Source organism: Staurois parvus, unplaced genomic scaffold (assembly GCF_062004578.1).
Source record: "Staurois parvus isolate SC_StPar_1 unplaced genomic scaffold, SC_StPar_1.0 ptg000410l, whole genome shotgun sequence".
In the NCBI taxonomy this organism is placed as follows: domain Eukaryota; kingdom Metazoa; phylum Chordata; class Amphibia; order Anura; family Ranidae; genus Staurois; species Staurois parvus.
This window is the reverse complement of record NW_028318206.1, coordinates 1678279-1691281: the sequence shown is the minus strand read 5'-3', so window position 1 is coordinate 1691281 and position 13003 is coordinate 1678279. Positions and strand designations below refer to the sequence as shown.

At 44.6% G+C, this 13003-nt stretch overlaps 1 protein-coding gene across 2 annotated transcripts in view; it reads left to right on the top strand.

Annotated features, from left to right (window-relative positions):
- The window catches only part of PEX16 (peroxisomal biogenesis factor 16), a 29920-nt gene extending 17191 nt beyond the window's left edge, over positions 1-12729 (top strand). Inside the window, exons 6-11 of one of the 2 annotated variants that reach the window (XM_089686769.1) lie at positions 246-323; positions 2874-3026; positions 5394-5466; positions 6980-7099; positions 10783-10847; positions 10927-12729. In XM_089686769.1, the coding sequence (XP_089542895.1) occupies positions 246-323; positions 2874-3026; positions 5394-5466; positions 6980-7099; positions 10783-10847; positions 10927-10985 (548 nt within the window). In that variant the 3' untranslated portion in view covers positions 10986-12729. The remainder of the gene's footprint in view (positions 1-245; positions 324-2873; positions 3027-5393; positions 5467-6979; positions 7100-10782; positions 10848-10926) is intronic. The other variant, XM_089686770.1, reaches the window with a different exon arrangement.
- The last annotated feature ends 274 nt before the right edge of the window (positions 12730-13003 follow it).

The window sequence follows — 13003 nt, the reverse complement described above, 5'->3', positions numbered from 1 at the left end:
ACAAGTAAGCAGATTAGGAGTTCTGCCTTCACTGGCTGCATACTTGTTCCAGGATTAGTGATTCTAAAATTTCAAGCTCCCTAGTTATTTATCTCTGATCATTGTTCCTACCTTACTGCATAACTGCTTTTCCTTTTGGGATCCCATATCTGCATTTTGGTTTTGGGTTCAGCATAGCTGGGACTGTGTAAGTGGAGGGTTTTTCCTTAAATTAAATAACTAAGATCCCACCGTATCTTTTTCAGGAGAAGAAGACAATGGCAAACAGGACACTTGCTTTGTAGGGAAGCGTTCAAGACGTTGTGTGCGGTCTCTGAATGATAGTAAGTTTGAAAAGGAACTTCACTGCTCCTGTATGTCCCCCCCAATTTTGATGGGACTTCAGTGGGGGGCACCTTTTAATCATGGCTGATCAATGCGCCAAGTCTGTTCTGACCCCTAGTTTATGGTCTTTGCTTCACTTACTCCTACAATATCACTCCTTTGAGGTGTCACTTCTTTGCTGTCCTCTCACTGGCGAGTGAGAATTTGCAGCTTTTTGGCTATCTAGGGAGCAGTGCTATAGGGGCATGTGACCAACCTCTAGTGATCCTGTTGCTCACAATCTCCGACCTGTCCAATCAGAGAACACTTTGCATTCATTGAGAAAATGTTAAGTGTGCTTTGAATCGCGCCCTTGCCAAGCTAGAGACCTCCTGTGTTCAGTAAGCAGCAGCAGGGCAGGTACTTTGGTGCCCTGTCACTGGTGAGCAAGATTTTGCAGCCTAACCCTCAGTTCACACTTTTGCAGGCCATGCGGCCCAAGTTTACTCGGGCGCAGTAGCCCATTCATTTGAATAGGCTGCTGTGCCCGTGTTTCCACATGCATGCACCTTTTTAATATCGCAGCCGCAGGGAAGCGGCATGGTCTTTTTTTTTTAACTGTGGTTTCCCTGCCGTTTCCACACCCCCAATTGCGCTGCAGGCTGAGATGCATGGCTCGCCATTCAGAATAATAGAAGGGAAGCGCAATGTGGTTGCGGGTGTGGGAACAGATGTGATTCCCGCACCCACAATCAGCCCGCATAGTGTGAACCGAGCCTTAGGGCTAGTTCACACCATAAATCACATAGGAACACGCTGTGTATTCCTGTGTGATTCAAATGTGATCCAGGTGCTGTGCGAACCGTTTAAAAGCTTCTGGCGCCACTCGAGGCTGGTTGTAAATTATAGTCACCCTGCCAGCAGATAAAAAAGGAGGGAGCAGCGTCCCAAGTTACTCCAGAGACTTAGTGATGTGTGCGGGGGCAAACGCCACTCAAAACCCATCCCCAGGAGCAGGGGCGGACTGACAACTCATGGGGCCCCCGGGCAATAGGGGATCATGGGGCCCCTGTGTCCTTGCCCAAACTCAAAAAAGCCTATGAAAAAGGTACCAGGGGCATCTCATGGGGCCCCCTACTGACCCCGGGCCCTTGGGCAGTGCCCAAGTTTCCAAATGGTCAGTCCGCCCCTGCCCAGGAGTCAGGCAAAGGCGCCGTATAGTGGATGGACTCAGCCTCAGCCACCGCTCCGGCTAGCCCTCTGACGTGTTTTGCCCCACCCATAGAGGGCTTGGCCACAGAACTCTTTGTAATCGCTGCTGCTGTTGCAGTGGTGACAACACAATCTCCACCTTGTCCAATCAGAGAGCATTTTGTATTCCTTGAGAAAATGCTAATTTGTGCTCTAAATATCGACCATTCAGCGCAAGCAACCTCCTGTGTTCAGTAAGCAGTAGGGCAGCCGCTTGACATGAGAACCCGGAATCGAGTGGAGATCGCCATAATAGCTGTGCCTGCTACAGCGATTTCCAGCTTTCAAGGGGATCCCGTTCCACAAGTATGGCACATACACATTTTAAGCCTAGTACACACAATGAGAATATCGGAGGAATGATAGTCCCATTTTTTTTTTTTCTTTGCATGCTACTATCATATCAAAAAAGAAGAGGTTACTAAAGTTACACCAATTCCTGTAAGACAGAATACTACTGTGGAAGCAATGTATTGTATTATAATGTAATGCATTCTTTCGTTTCTGAGCATGTGCGGTCTTGGTCACACATACTATACCAGGGGTAGGCAACCTGCGGCTCACCAGCTGTTGCAGGACTACAAGTTCCGTCATGCCTCTGCAAGTCATAGCTGTAACTGTCAGTTTTGTAATATTGCAATGCCTCATGGGAAATGTAATTCCACAACAGCTAGAGAGCCGCAGGTTGCCTACCCCAGTACTATACTAATGACACAAAAATCGTTCTGTTATCTTACAAGAAAAATGTTCATGCTTGTGCCTTCGGATATTTTCGCATGAAGTGTCATGATTGGCTCTTGAAAGCTGTGCGACGCTCAAGATTATAGGATGATCGCTCCTAAAGCATTCTTTGTCATTTTCTCATTATGTATACCATACATTAAGCAACATTCTTTCCATCAACCACGGATTGAAAGAATATCACTCGATTCCCCCATCAACTCATGCAATGTTGATGAGGGAATCCCTCCCGCTGGGCTATTGTGTTCTGACAGTGGGAGGTTTCCCTGCTGTCTGAATACAATAAAAAAAAAATATATATATATATATATATAATTAGATAGATAGATAGATTGATTTACTGCTGGCAGCTATAGTCAGCAGCAGTAATCATATGATAAAAAAAAAACCCGACAGACTGATTGCTGAACTGGCCGAATTTTGATCTGTCTATGGCTATCTTTACTTCGATCCACTTGTAACTTTGTAATAATTACTATACTTAACCTTTAACTTGGTGACCAGTTTTAGTTCCAGTTGTCTGATAGCATTTTTGAGTCATGTGGGGTTTTTTTTCTTTTCTTTTTCCTAATTTTCAGCTCCCTCTGGCCGCAGTCGGTTTTGGCGAAGCCCTCGGGTTCCAGATGGACAGCAGAGGAACGGTCTCAATGACAGCAATGCATCACCCACTGAGCTGGGGACTCTGGGCACTATGGCAGAAACGGTTCACATACTGCGCCCCATCACTCACCGTATCCTTCTCGGGGCTGTTTTTCAGTGGGAATGTGGGAGAACGCAGTTACGGCACCTTCAGCACTGAATGCATATAATTGCAAGGGCTGCTGGGGTGTGCTGGGGGATCTATTGTGGATGGAGGAGATCTATTTTTGCAGGGAGGTCTATTGCTGCTTCTGGGGAACATTTTTTCCAGGGAGGTCTATTGTTGCTTCTGGGGAACATTTTCCAGGGGGGTCTATTGTTGCTGCTGGGGGCTATATTTGTACAGGGGGTCTGTTGTTTTTGGTGGGACATCTATTGTAGCTGTTGATATGCTTTATGTTGCTGGGGGGGTTAATTGCTACTAGGAGAGATCGATTGTTGAGGGAGTGGTCTATTGATGCTGGTTGCAGGGAGATCTGTTGTTGTCGGGGGGGTCTATTGTTGCTGAGGGGTATTATTTGCAGGCGATCCATTGTGGCTCAGGAGATCTATTGTCACTGGGGGGTTATTTTTGCTGCAGGAGATCTCCTACTGCTTTTCTTGCCATCATTAACAATTTCCATACAAATCACTTAGCACCACAAAATGATACTTTGTTCTGTATACCTTTTTAAAAGGGTGGTATTGGGAGGTGGGTAGAAGGTGGAACCAAGGAATGGTCCTCAGGTGAGTACAAGGCAGAGATAAGGGGTGACTCAGAAAGGGCGCGTTCCAGCACCTATTCTCTGAGAAAAAAATCCCTGATCCGTCTGCATCTGCACTGCAATATTCTAGAATACCCAGCCTGAGAACCTGGTTGTACAGAATACTGCTGGAGATGATCATGTGGATATTGGATCACTGAATCCTTTTACTTGTAGAATCACAGCCAGCATCTAAGAGTGGATTTACATACATCCAGTGCACAGAACAGGCAAAATATGGGCTTGCACCATTCTCGGTAATTCCGCACAGCACATCCCACATGGAAGAAAAAAATATATTTTGAAATACTATAATTTTGGCCATATTCAATATATTTCAAAATATATTCAAATAAAAAAACAAGTGTGTGTGTGTGTGTGTATGTATGTATGTATGTGTGTGTGTATATATGTATGTGTGTGTGTGTGTGTATATATATATATATATATATATATATATATATATATATATATATATATATATGTATGTATGTGTGTGTATATATGTATGTATGTATGTGTGTGTATATATGTATATGTATGTGTGTGTATATATGTATATGTATGTGTGTGTATATATGTATATGTATGTGTGTGTGTATATGTATATGTATGTGTGTGTATGTATATATGTGTGTGTGTATATACGTGTGTGTAAAGCGCTGCGCAAATTGATGGCGCTATATAAGTACCTGAAATAAATAAATGTCAGGGCCAGTATAACCTTTGCACAGAATATTTGTTTTCCATTGTTACTGTGGTTTAGAATATTATTTATTATTATTTTGATTAAATCTGAGCTCAAGGCAAACAGCTACATATATACAGTAGATATAAATGCAAGGAATCTGATTGGATGCTTCTCCCTCTCCTAGTCTGAGTGCTGCTCTACAAGGGATTTGGAAAGGCTGATATTACAGTGACACTAAACTCTGGTTAGAAAGTGGTAGTAAAGCCGTATATTTATTTATGTTTTACCTACAGGTAAGCGTATAATAAGGCCTATCTGTAGGTACGTCACTGGCGGCTGCATAAGTAAATATTTCTGAAACAGTGCATGTTTAGGAGATGTTTACTTGTGCAGGAGCTGGTGATGTCACCGACGCATGCGCTGTGCGGGCATACTTGTGCCGTTCCTTCAGAGCTCTGTGCTGTAAACAGTGATGCGCACAGGAGTGACGTCATCGCGGCTCAGTCCATTCAAAGGACCAAAGCCCGTGACCCAGAAGGAAGATGGTGAAGATGGAAGTCCTGTCGGCGCATCGCTGGAGGGCTTTGTTTTAAGGTAAGTTGCACATAATGTGCTAGTGTGGTGTTGCGTGTTTTTTTTTTTGTTTTTTTGGGGGGGGGTTTTTTTGCTTCAAGTTTACTACCTCTTTATAAAAAAAATCTATTTAAGTGTTTCCATAAAGCAAAAAAGGGTATAGTTTAGTGTCACTTTAAGTCAAATTTAGATACTAGGTACATTTTAAAATCTGTTTGCTGATTTTAGTCGAATACATAATTAATTTTTTTAGTGTTTTTAAATATCTACTTGGAGATCCGCCTTAAACAAAATGACTGCATTCCTAGCGATGATGTGGAGAAATAGAAGGACAATATCTATACGAGGAAAAGCCACCCATTGATGGTTGCAGGCGTAGGCCTACTGTGCCTATTAGTATACCAGACATGGTAAACGTCTTATTGCATTGAACCTTAACCTACTCTTCACAGTGGCAGGCTTAGCTTTGTGGGGTCAGAAATCCTGGAAGCCATGGCTCCTGGCAGCTGCACTGGATGTTGGCAGGTTAGTTTTAATACAGTTCAAGTCATTATGGAGCAGAGGCTGGATAGAATTGGGTAACTGGGCTCTCAGCAGCTTGAGTCCAGCAGTGTTTATCTATGCCTAATGGCACCTAATCATTCCATTTGCAATTACATTCATCCAGGGATGTATATCTGTCCTTAAGGGCTCATTCACACTAGCATTTGGGGCTGTAAAACTTCTGCGTTTGAGCCGCATTTTAACTACCCCTCTACCTCTACCCCTACCCCTTTTAGGTGCAGAGGCAGTGGCCAGAGGTGTACACATACCATGGATGCAATGGTACCCCGTCATGACTCCTTGCATCCAAATTGGCCAACTGCACAAAAAATGGCAACCGTCCCAACCTATAACCATATGGGCAGCACAGTGGCTAAATGGTTAGCACTTCCATCTGGCAGTACTAAGGTCATCTGTTTGAATCCCAAACACGGCACCACCTGCCTGGAGTTTGCATGTTCTCTCTGTGCCTGCGTTGGTTTCCTCCGGGTCCTTCGGTTTTCTCCTACATTCCAAAGACATGCTGGTAGGTGAATTGGCTCCTTATAAATTGGCCCTAGTATGTGTATGTATGAATGTGAATTAGGGACCTTAGATTGTACACCCCTTGAGGGTTAGGGACTGATGTGAATGTACAATATATATGTAAAGCGCTGTGTAAAGTGACGGCGCTATATAAGTACCTGAAATAAATAAACCCTTTAGATACAATGTAATGTTAAAATGTAGATATGTGTAACAAATAGTCGCTGATCAGATGTCAACTTTTTGCCAGAAAAGAAAGCAAATTGACCAATACATTTGCTTTAAAGCGGAGTTCCACCCAAAAAGGGACATTCTGCTTTAAAGACTGGTCCCCCGCTCCCCATTAACCATTGGCACTTTTGGGGAGCAGGTACCCAAAATTGACAGGTACCCTCTCCCACTTCCGCTGCGATCGCCTAGGCCAGGGGTAGGCAACCTGCGGTTCTCTAGCTGTTGTAGAACTACATTTCCCATGAGGCATTGCAAAGATTACAAAACTGACAGTTACAGTTATGACTTGCAGAGGCATGATGGAACTTGTAGTCCTGCGGCTCTCAGGTTGCCTACCCCTGGCCTAGGCGATCGGAAGCGGAAATTGTTGTCTTACCCTCCCCACAGTCTTCTGGGACATGTGACAGGTCCCAGAAGACTATGGGGCCATTCAGGAACACTCGCACATGCGCAGTGGGCACCCGGCTGTGAAGCCACAAGCTGTCAGAGCCGGTTGCCCACACTGAAGATGCTGGCGCCTGGAACACCAGATGCGGGCTGCAGCGGACACACCGCGGGATCGTGGGACAGGTAAGTGGCTGTTTTTTAAAAGTCAGCAGCTACAGTTTTTGTACTTATATTTTTTCACAATGCGACTGGAACTCCACTTTAAGTTACATGATATCCCTGCTCTTTGCCTTCAGTTATGTAAGGAGAATGATTACATTTTATCTAACTGTCTCACGGTTCTATTACACAGCTTGTCTATATTACGTGACATCCCAGAGGTGAGCCGCAGGGAACAGGCAGAGCTGAGACGCAGGACCCTCCTCCTCCTCTATTACTTGCTGCGGTCACCATTCTACAACCGATACACAGAGTGAGTTACCATCACAGCTATACAGTAATGTATAGAGAGCCATACACATACATTCATTCTGATTTGTAATGTATAGGGCGTTTTTCTTTTAGATTGAGGGTGGGGGGAGGTGTATTTTTCAGCTTAAAGCCAAACTCAATGCAGATATAAAAGGCACATATGAATGCATCATTTATTAACCTGTTACCTCCCACCACATACAAAAGGGTGGTCTTTAATGCCCACATGCTGTACATATGTGTCATTGGTCAGCCGATGTTTCTGTGCCGAGCGTGCGCTCACTGCATGCTCCAAGAACAGAGATCGAGCTGTCAAAGACTGAGACCAGCTTCCAATCGTGAGACCAATCAGACTTCTCTGTCTGGCAATCCGATGGACGTTTCTGGGTTTGGCGGTTGCCAGGAAAACTGTACTTCCCTGACTGCATCCTGCCAATTGTAAAGTTTGGTGGAGGGGGGATTATGGTGTGGGGTTGTTTTTCAGGGTTTGGGCTTGGCCCCCTAGTTCCAGTGAAGGGAAGTCTTAGGGCGTCAGCATACCAAGACATTTTGGAAAATTTCATTCTCAGAGAACACTTCTCCACTGCTCTAGAGTCCAGTGGTGGCGTACTTTACACCACTGCATCCAACGCTTTGCATTGCACTGATGGTGATGTAAGGCTTGGATGCAGCTGCTCGGCCATGGAAACCCATTCCATGAAACTCTCTACGCACTGTTGTTGTGCTAATCTGAAGGCCACATGAAGTTTGGAGGTCTTTAGCTATTGACTCTGCAGACAGTTGGTGACTTCTGCGCACTGTGAGTCAGCATGTACTGACCCCGCTCTGTCATTTTATGTGGCCTACCACTTGGTGGCTGAGTTGCTGTTGTTCCCAGTTGCTTCTACTTTATTATAAAACCACTAACAGTTGACCGTGGAATATTTAGTAGCCAGGCGGCAACCTATCACGGGACCACGCTTGGAGTCACTGAGCTCCTGAGAGCGACCCATTCTTTCACAATGTTTGTAGAAGCAGTCTGCATGCCTGGGTGCTGGATTTTATACATCTGTGACCATAGAGGTGATTGGAACACCTGAATCCAATGATTTGGAGGGCTGGCCCAATACTTTTGGCAATATAGTGTATATGTGATCCAATGCAGCGGGGCTGCCCTGCCGCAGTAAAACTGTGGTAGGAGGTCAAGAAGTGGATAAAGGGATGCTGGAGCAGGCAAGAAGGGGTTAATATATGAATATATATGTGTTGTTAAATGCAAGCAGTTTAAGTACCCGAGTTTGACTCAGTATTGGCCTCTTGCAGTCTTTTTACAGCAGATTTCAGATTGAGAAGGAGTGTCACAGGTACCTAATCCATTTGTGAGCTGACAAGGGACATGCTGATAGGATGAGAGAGCAGAGTGATATGGAGAGGAGCTCATCAGTCTGCTGCTTCTCCTTTCACTGCCATTCTCTGGCTGGGAGAAGTTGAACTTTAATGATCTTCTGCAGAAATTGGATTTTTCATACATATATAGTTATTTTTCTAAAATAACAGCTGGAATTAAATTGTTTCGGCTATCCCCAGCACTTCCTGTACAAAGACTTATCAGCATTGCAAACAGTATTAACGTGGACCTACACTCAAATCATAACCTAAAGCTGGGATGGAGGAGTTACAGGGGTGAAATATCTCTCCTGGAGAAAATGCTGCTCCTTGTTCCCATCTGTGCTACTGACATTATCCAGCGATCTACAGTGAAGGAAATAAGTATTTGATCCCCTGCTGGTTTTGAATGTTTGCCCACTCACAAAGAAATGATCGGTCTAAAAATCGAATGGTAGGTGTATTGTAACACAGAGACAGAATAGCAACAAAATTTTCAAAAGAAATGCATGACTAACAAATGATGCACTGATTTGCATGTCAATGAGGGAAATAAGTATTTGATCCCCTTCACAAAACATGACTTAGTACTTGGTGGCAAATCCCTTGTTGGCAATCACAGAGGTCAGACGTTTCCTGTAGTTGGCCCCCAGGTTTGCACACATCTCAGGAGGGATTTTGGCCCACTCCTCTTGGCAGATCCTCTACAAGTCATTAAGGTTTGGTGGCTGACATTTGGCAACTCGAACTTTCAGCTCCCTCCACAGATTTCCAATCGGATTAAGGTCTGGAGACTGGCTAGGCCACTCCAGGACCTTAATGTGCTTCTTCTTGAGCCACTCCCTTGTTGCCTTGGCCGTGTGTTTTGGGTCATTGTCATGCTGGAACACCCACCCACCACCCATTTTCAATGCCCTGGCTGAGGGAAGAAGGTTCTCACCCAAGATTCGACGATACATTGCCCCGTCCATCATCCCTTTGATGCAGTGCAGTTGTCCTGTCCCCTTAACAGAAAAACACCCCCAAAGAAGAATGTTTCCACCACCAGGGGATGATCAGCCAATCTAAACTCTGATCTGAAAGCCAAGGTATTTTTTAATGTAAGCCACACAAAAGGGAACATGGAGCAGCAGCACTTTCTCCAGGTAATTATTTCAGCCCTTCTATGTCTCTTTATTTGTCCGTTCTAATTAACATACAGGGGCGGACTGACCATTTGGAAACTCGGGCACCGCCCGAGGGCCCGAGGTCAGTAGGGGGCCCCGTGAGATGCTCCTGGTACCTTTTTCATAGGCTTTTTTGGGTTTGAGCAAGGACACAGGGGCCCCATGATCCTTATTGCCCGGGGGCCCCATGAGTTGTCAGTCCGCCCCTGTTAACATACCCTTTATATTACCTTTTTTTCATTACGAGGCCACATAAAATCTATTGTATCTGCTTTCATATTGTCCGTGAATAAGATGTCATATAAATCGGTGAGTCAAGCTTTGGTAAAGTCGAAGCCTCCTCTGTATCATCTGTGCATTTATCTATTAAATGCCACAAGAGGAAACCTGGAGGCTTGTGCTTCTACACATTGTCAGTAGAGGGCAGTGTTCCATGTAACATAATGATAGAATAGTAGCTCTAAAAACCTAATCACTAATATCCCATAAAAGCTGCAACATTGTAAAAACGTAATGTTGTTGTTTTCAATCCTTTTTAATCTGCAGCTTTCATTAAATGAATAATCGGCGATCTTGCTATAATGAAGGCTCTTGTTCAGGCAGCTCCTATTGTAAGGTGACAACTGTCTCCCAGTTGTGCTCCTGTGTTGTCACCCTGTCACAAGCGGTTGCACTGACACACAAAGCGCAGGCACGATCCACCATTGTCACTCAAAGGCATCTGAGCCAGAGGAATGATAAAGATCCACTGATTTGGTTGGTACACACAGGCAAGAGTTGGCTGAAAGAGGCTGGATCTTCACACCCAGTGGTGGGAAGGACTACCCAGTCACTTGATCACTATGATTGGCTTTCACAGTGAGCACATGATTGGGAGCCGATCCGCCAGCCCTCAATCATTACTAGCGACCAGGAGCTCTCCATGACAGCTTGGTCACTGTGCTGGGAGCACACATTGAATGCTCTCTCAGCACAGAAACCTCAGCCATCCACAGACGTATACGTGCGGTGCATTGGCATTATAGCCTACCATCTTTGCCACTGCACATATGTATGGTAAAAAGAGAAAACAAGGTCATCTAGTGACGGTATAGATTTTATTTGATGTTCCATGCTCTGTGCATTCTGACATATATTTTTGATTCTTGGACAGAATTCGGTTGCTCCTCCTCCTGCGCCTTCTGGGGGATTACGTCCCAGGACTCGGGTTGGTGGCACGTAAGTAATGAAACACTTGATTTTTAAACCAATATTTGTAATATTCCAGCCCTGTAACCCCTTGTTTGTTTCTCTCCAGGTCCCCTCATGGATTATCTACCTGTCTGGCAGAAGATTTATTTCTATAACTGGGGCTGAGGGTGTCCTGCCCTGGTACGCTATTGGCAGCTGGGCTATTCGTGTGAAATTCACACAAGTAGGACTGAGCATGGATCATCCCAAGTACAACATTACTTGTCACCTGATCAGTTCTGATCACATGGGACTAAATAGCCGAATGGTCCTACACTGAACTGTGACTTTAACTTGAAAGCAAAACTGTGACCCTGCCCTGTCACATGACCAGAACCTTACCTGCTTACCTCCTTTTCTACTGTATATGATTGTCACTGGATCATGTGACTCTAGAACAGCCTTTCTCAACCTTTTCACCCCAGAGGAACCCCTTCAATAATTTTCAGGTCTTGGGGGAACCCTTAATAAAACCCATACATGGGAAAATGCCCCTTACATTGGTGGTCAATAGGAAGAATGTCTGCTTACATTGATGGCCAGTGAAAGGAATGTTCCGTACATAAGGTGCCAGTGGGAAGAATGTCTCCTTACATTTGTGGCCAGTGGGAGGAATGCTCCTTGCTGCTTACACTGGTTGTCAGTGGAAGAATGGTCCCTACATTGGTGGTCAATGGGAAGAATGCGCCTTACATTGGTGATCACTGTGAAGAACGTTCCTATCATTGGTGGTCAAGTGGAGGAAGGCCCCTTTATATTGGTGGTCAACGAGAAGAATGCATCTTATATTGGTGGTCATTGGGAAGAATAGCCCTTACATTGGTGGTCAATGGAAGGAATGCACCTTACATTTTTGATCAGTGGGAAGAATATCCCCTTGAAGGAAGCTAAACAGATGATTGGTGTGGAGTATCCAGCTTTGTTAAGTAGTACTGGAACTATACAAACACCATCAGATGGGAGCCACAGCTTAAGGAACCCCCAGCAACCTCAGAAAGAACCTAGGGTTCCACGGAATTCTGGTTGAGAATGGCTAATCTAGAAAGACATGGAGTGACAACAATAATATTGGACCTGACCAAATTAAACATTTGTATATATGGGACCTATGGATTTTTTTTTTTTATTTGTTATAAGACATGGAAAGAAATATATAGATTTCCATTGCTCTCTTGTTTTAAAGGAAATCTTTAATATGAAGGCAACCATTCCAGACTTCTTACCATTCTACAAACACTGGTTCTCCAGCTGTCAATGATCCTCCAGCTGTCAATGAACAAAGCCCGGTCAATGAGTCAATGACCCAGAACAAGGATGTAGAGAAGGACTTCTGACCTTCCTCTGACTTACCCATACTTGTCCTAGATCAGAGACTCAGAAAGTACTCCATTCAAGGGTTAACAGACGAACCAATGCAATCAGCATTTTCAGAAGTTGGTCAGCAATGGCAGCCTCCATCTTTCTGCGTGGAAAGGTTTACTTTAATCCCTCAGGTTGTTCATCTATATAAAAAAAAAAAAAACTTACAATTTAAAGTCAAACCCTCTGACCTGTTACTTGTTCCTGGTCAGTGACTAAGAAGGTATTGAAGTCATTGGATGAGAATGACAACCAGGCAGCTTTCATTTTCAGAATAAGTGGTCAGTAAGAGTAGCCCTGTGTATCTCCTGGTGTTGAAAACCATTTATTCAGAGCTGCACATCACCCTCCAGGGCATGCTCCATCCACAGCTAACGCGCTTTGCCAATTTCTGGGGCTTAATCATAATTGCTGTACAATAAGGCCCCAGCAGAGGGGATGAAATGTATTAGGGACAGCTGGGTTGAGTGTTTGTGCCTATGCTGGAAAAATAAAGTTGTCTTTAACCTCATGGGAATGGTTCACAGCTCTTCATAGGCTGCGGTGCAAAGGCTTGGCCACTGGAGGGGTGTGCACCTATGGGCTGGAGAGGAAGACCGCAATGTGGACTGCAAGCAGCCTATAGATGATTCCGTTTTCTTTCCTATTGTGTTCTGCCATTAGTGGGGGGGGGGATGGGGTGTGCAGGGAGCCTTCCCAGCCGGGACAACAAAATGATTACTAACAGAATATAAAGGTGATTCAGCGAGCGCTAAGATGATGAGAACATAAGCTGCTGATACACT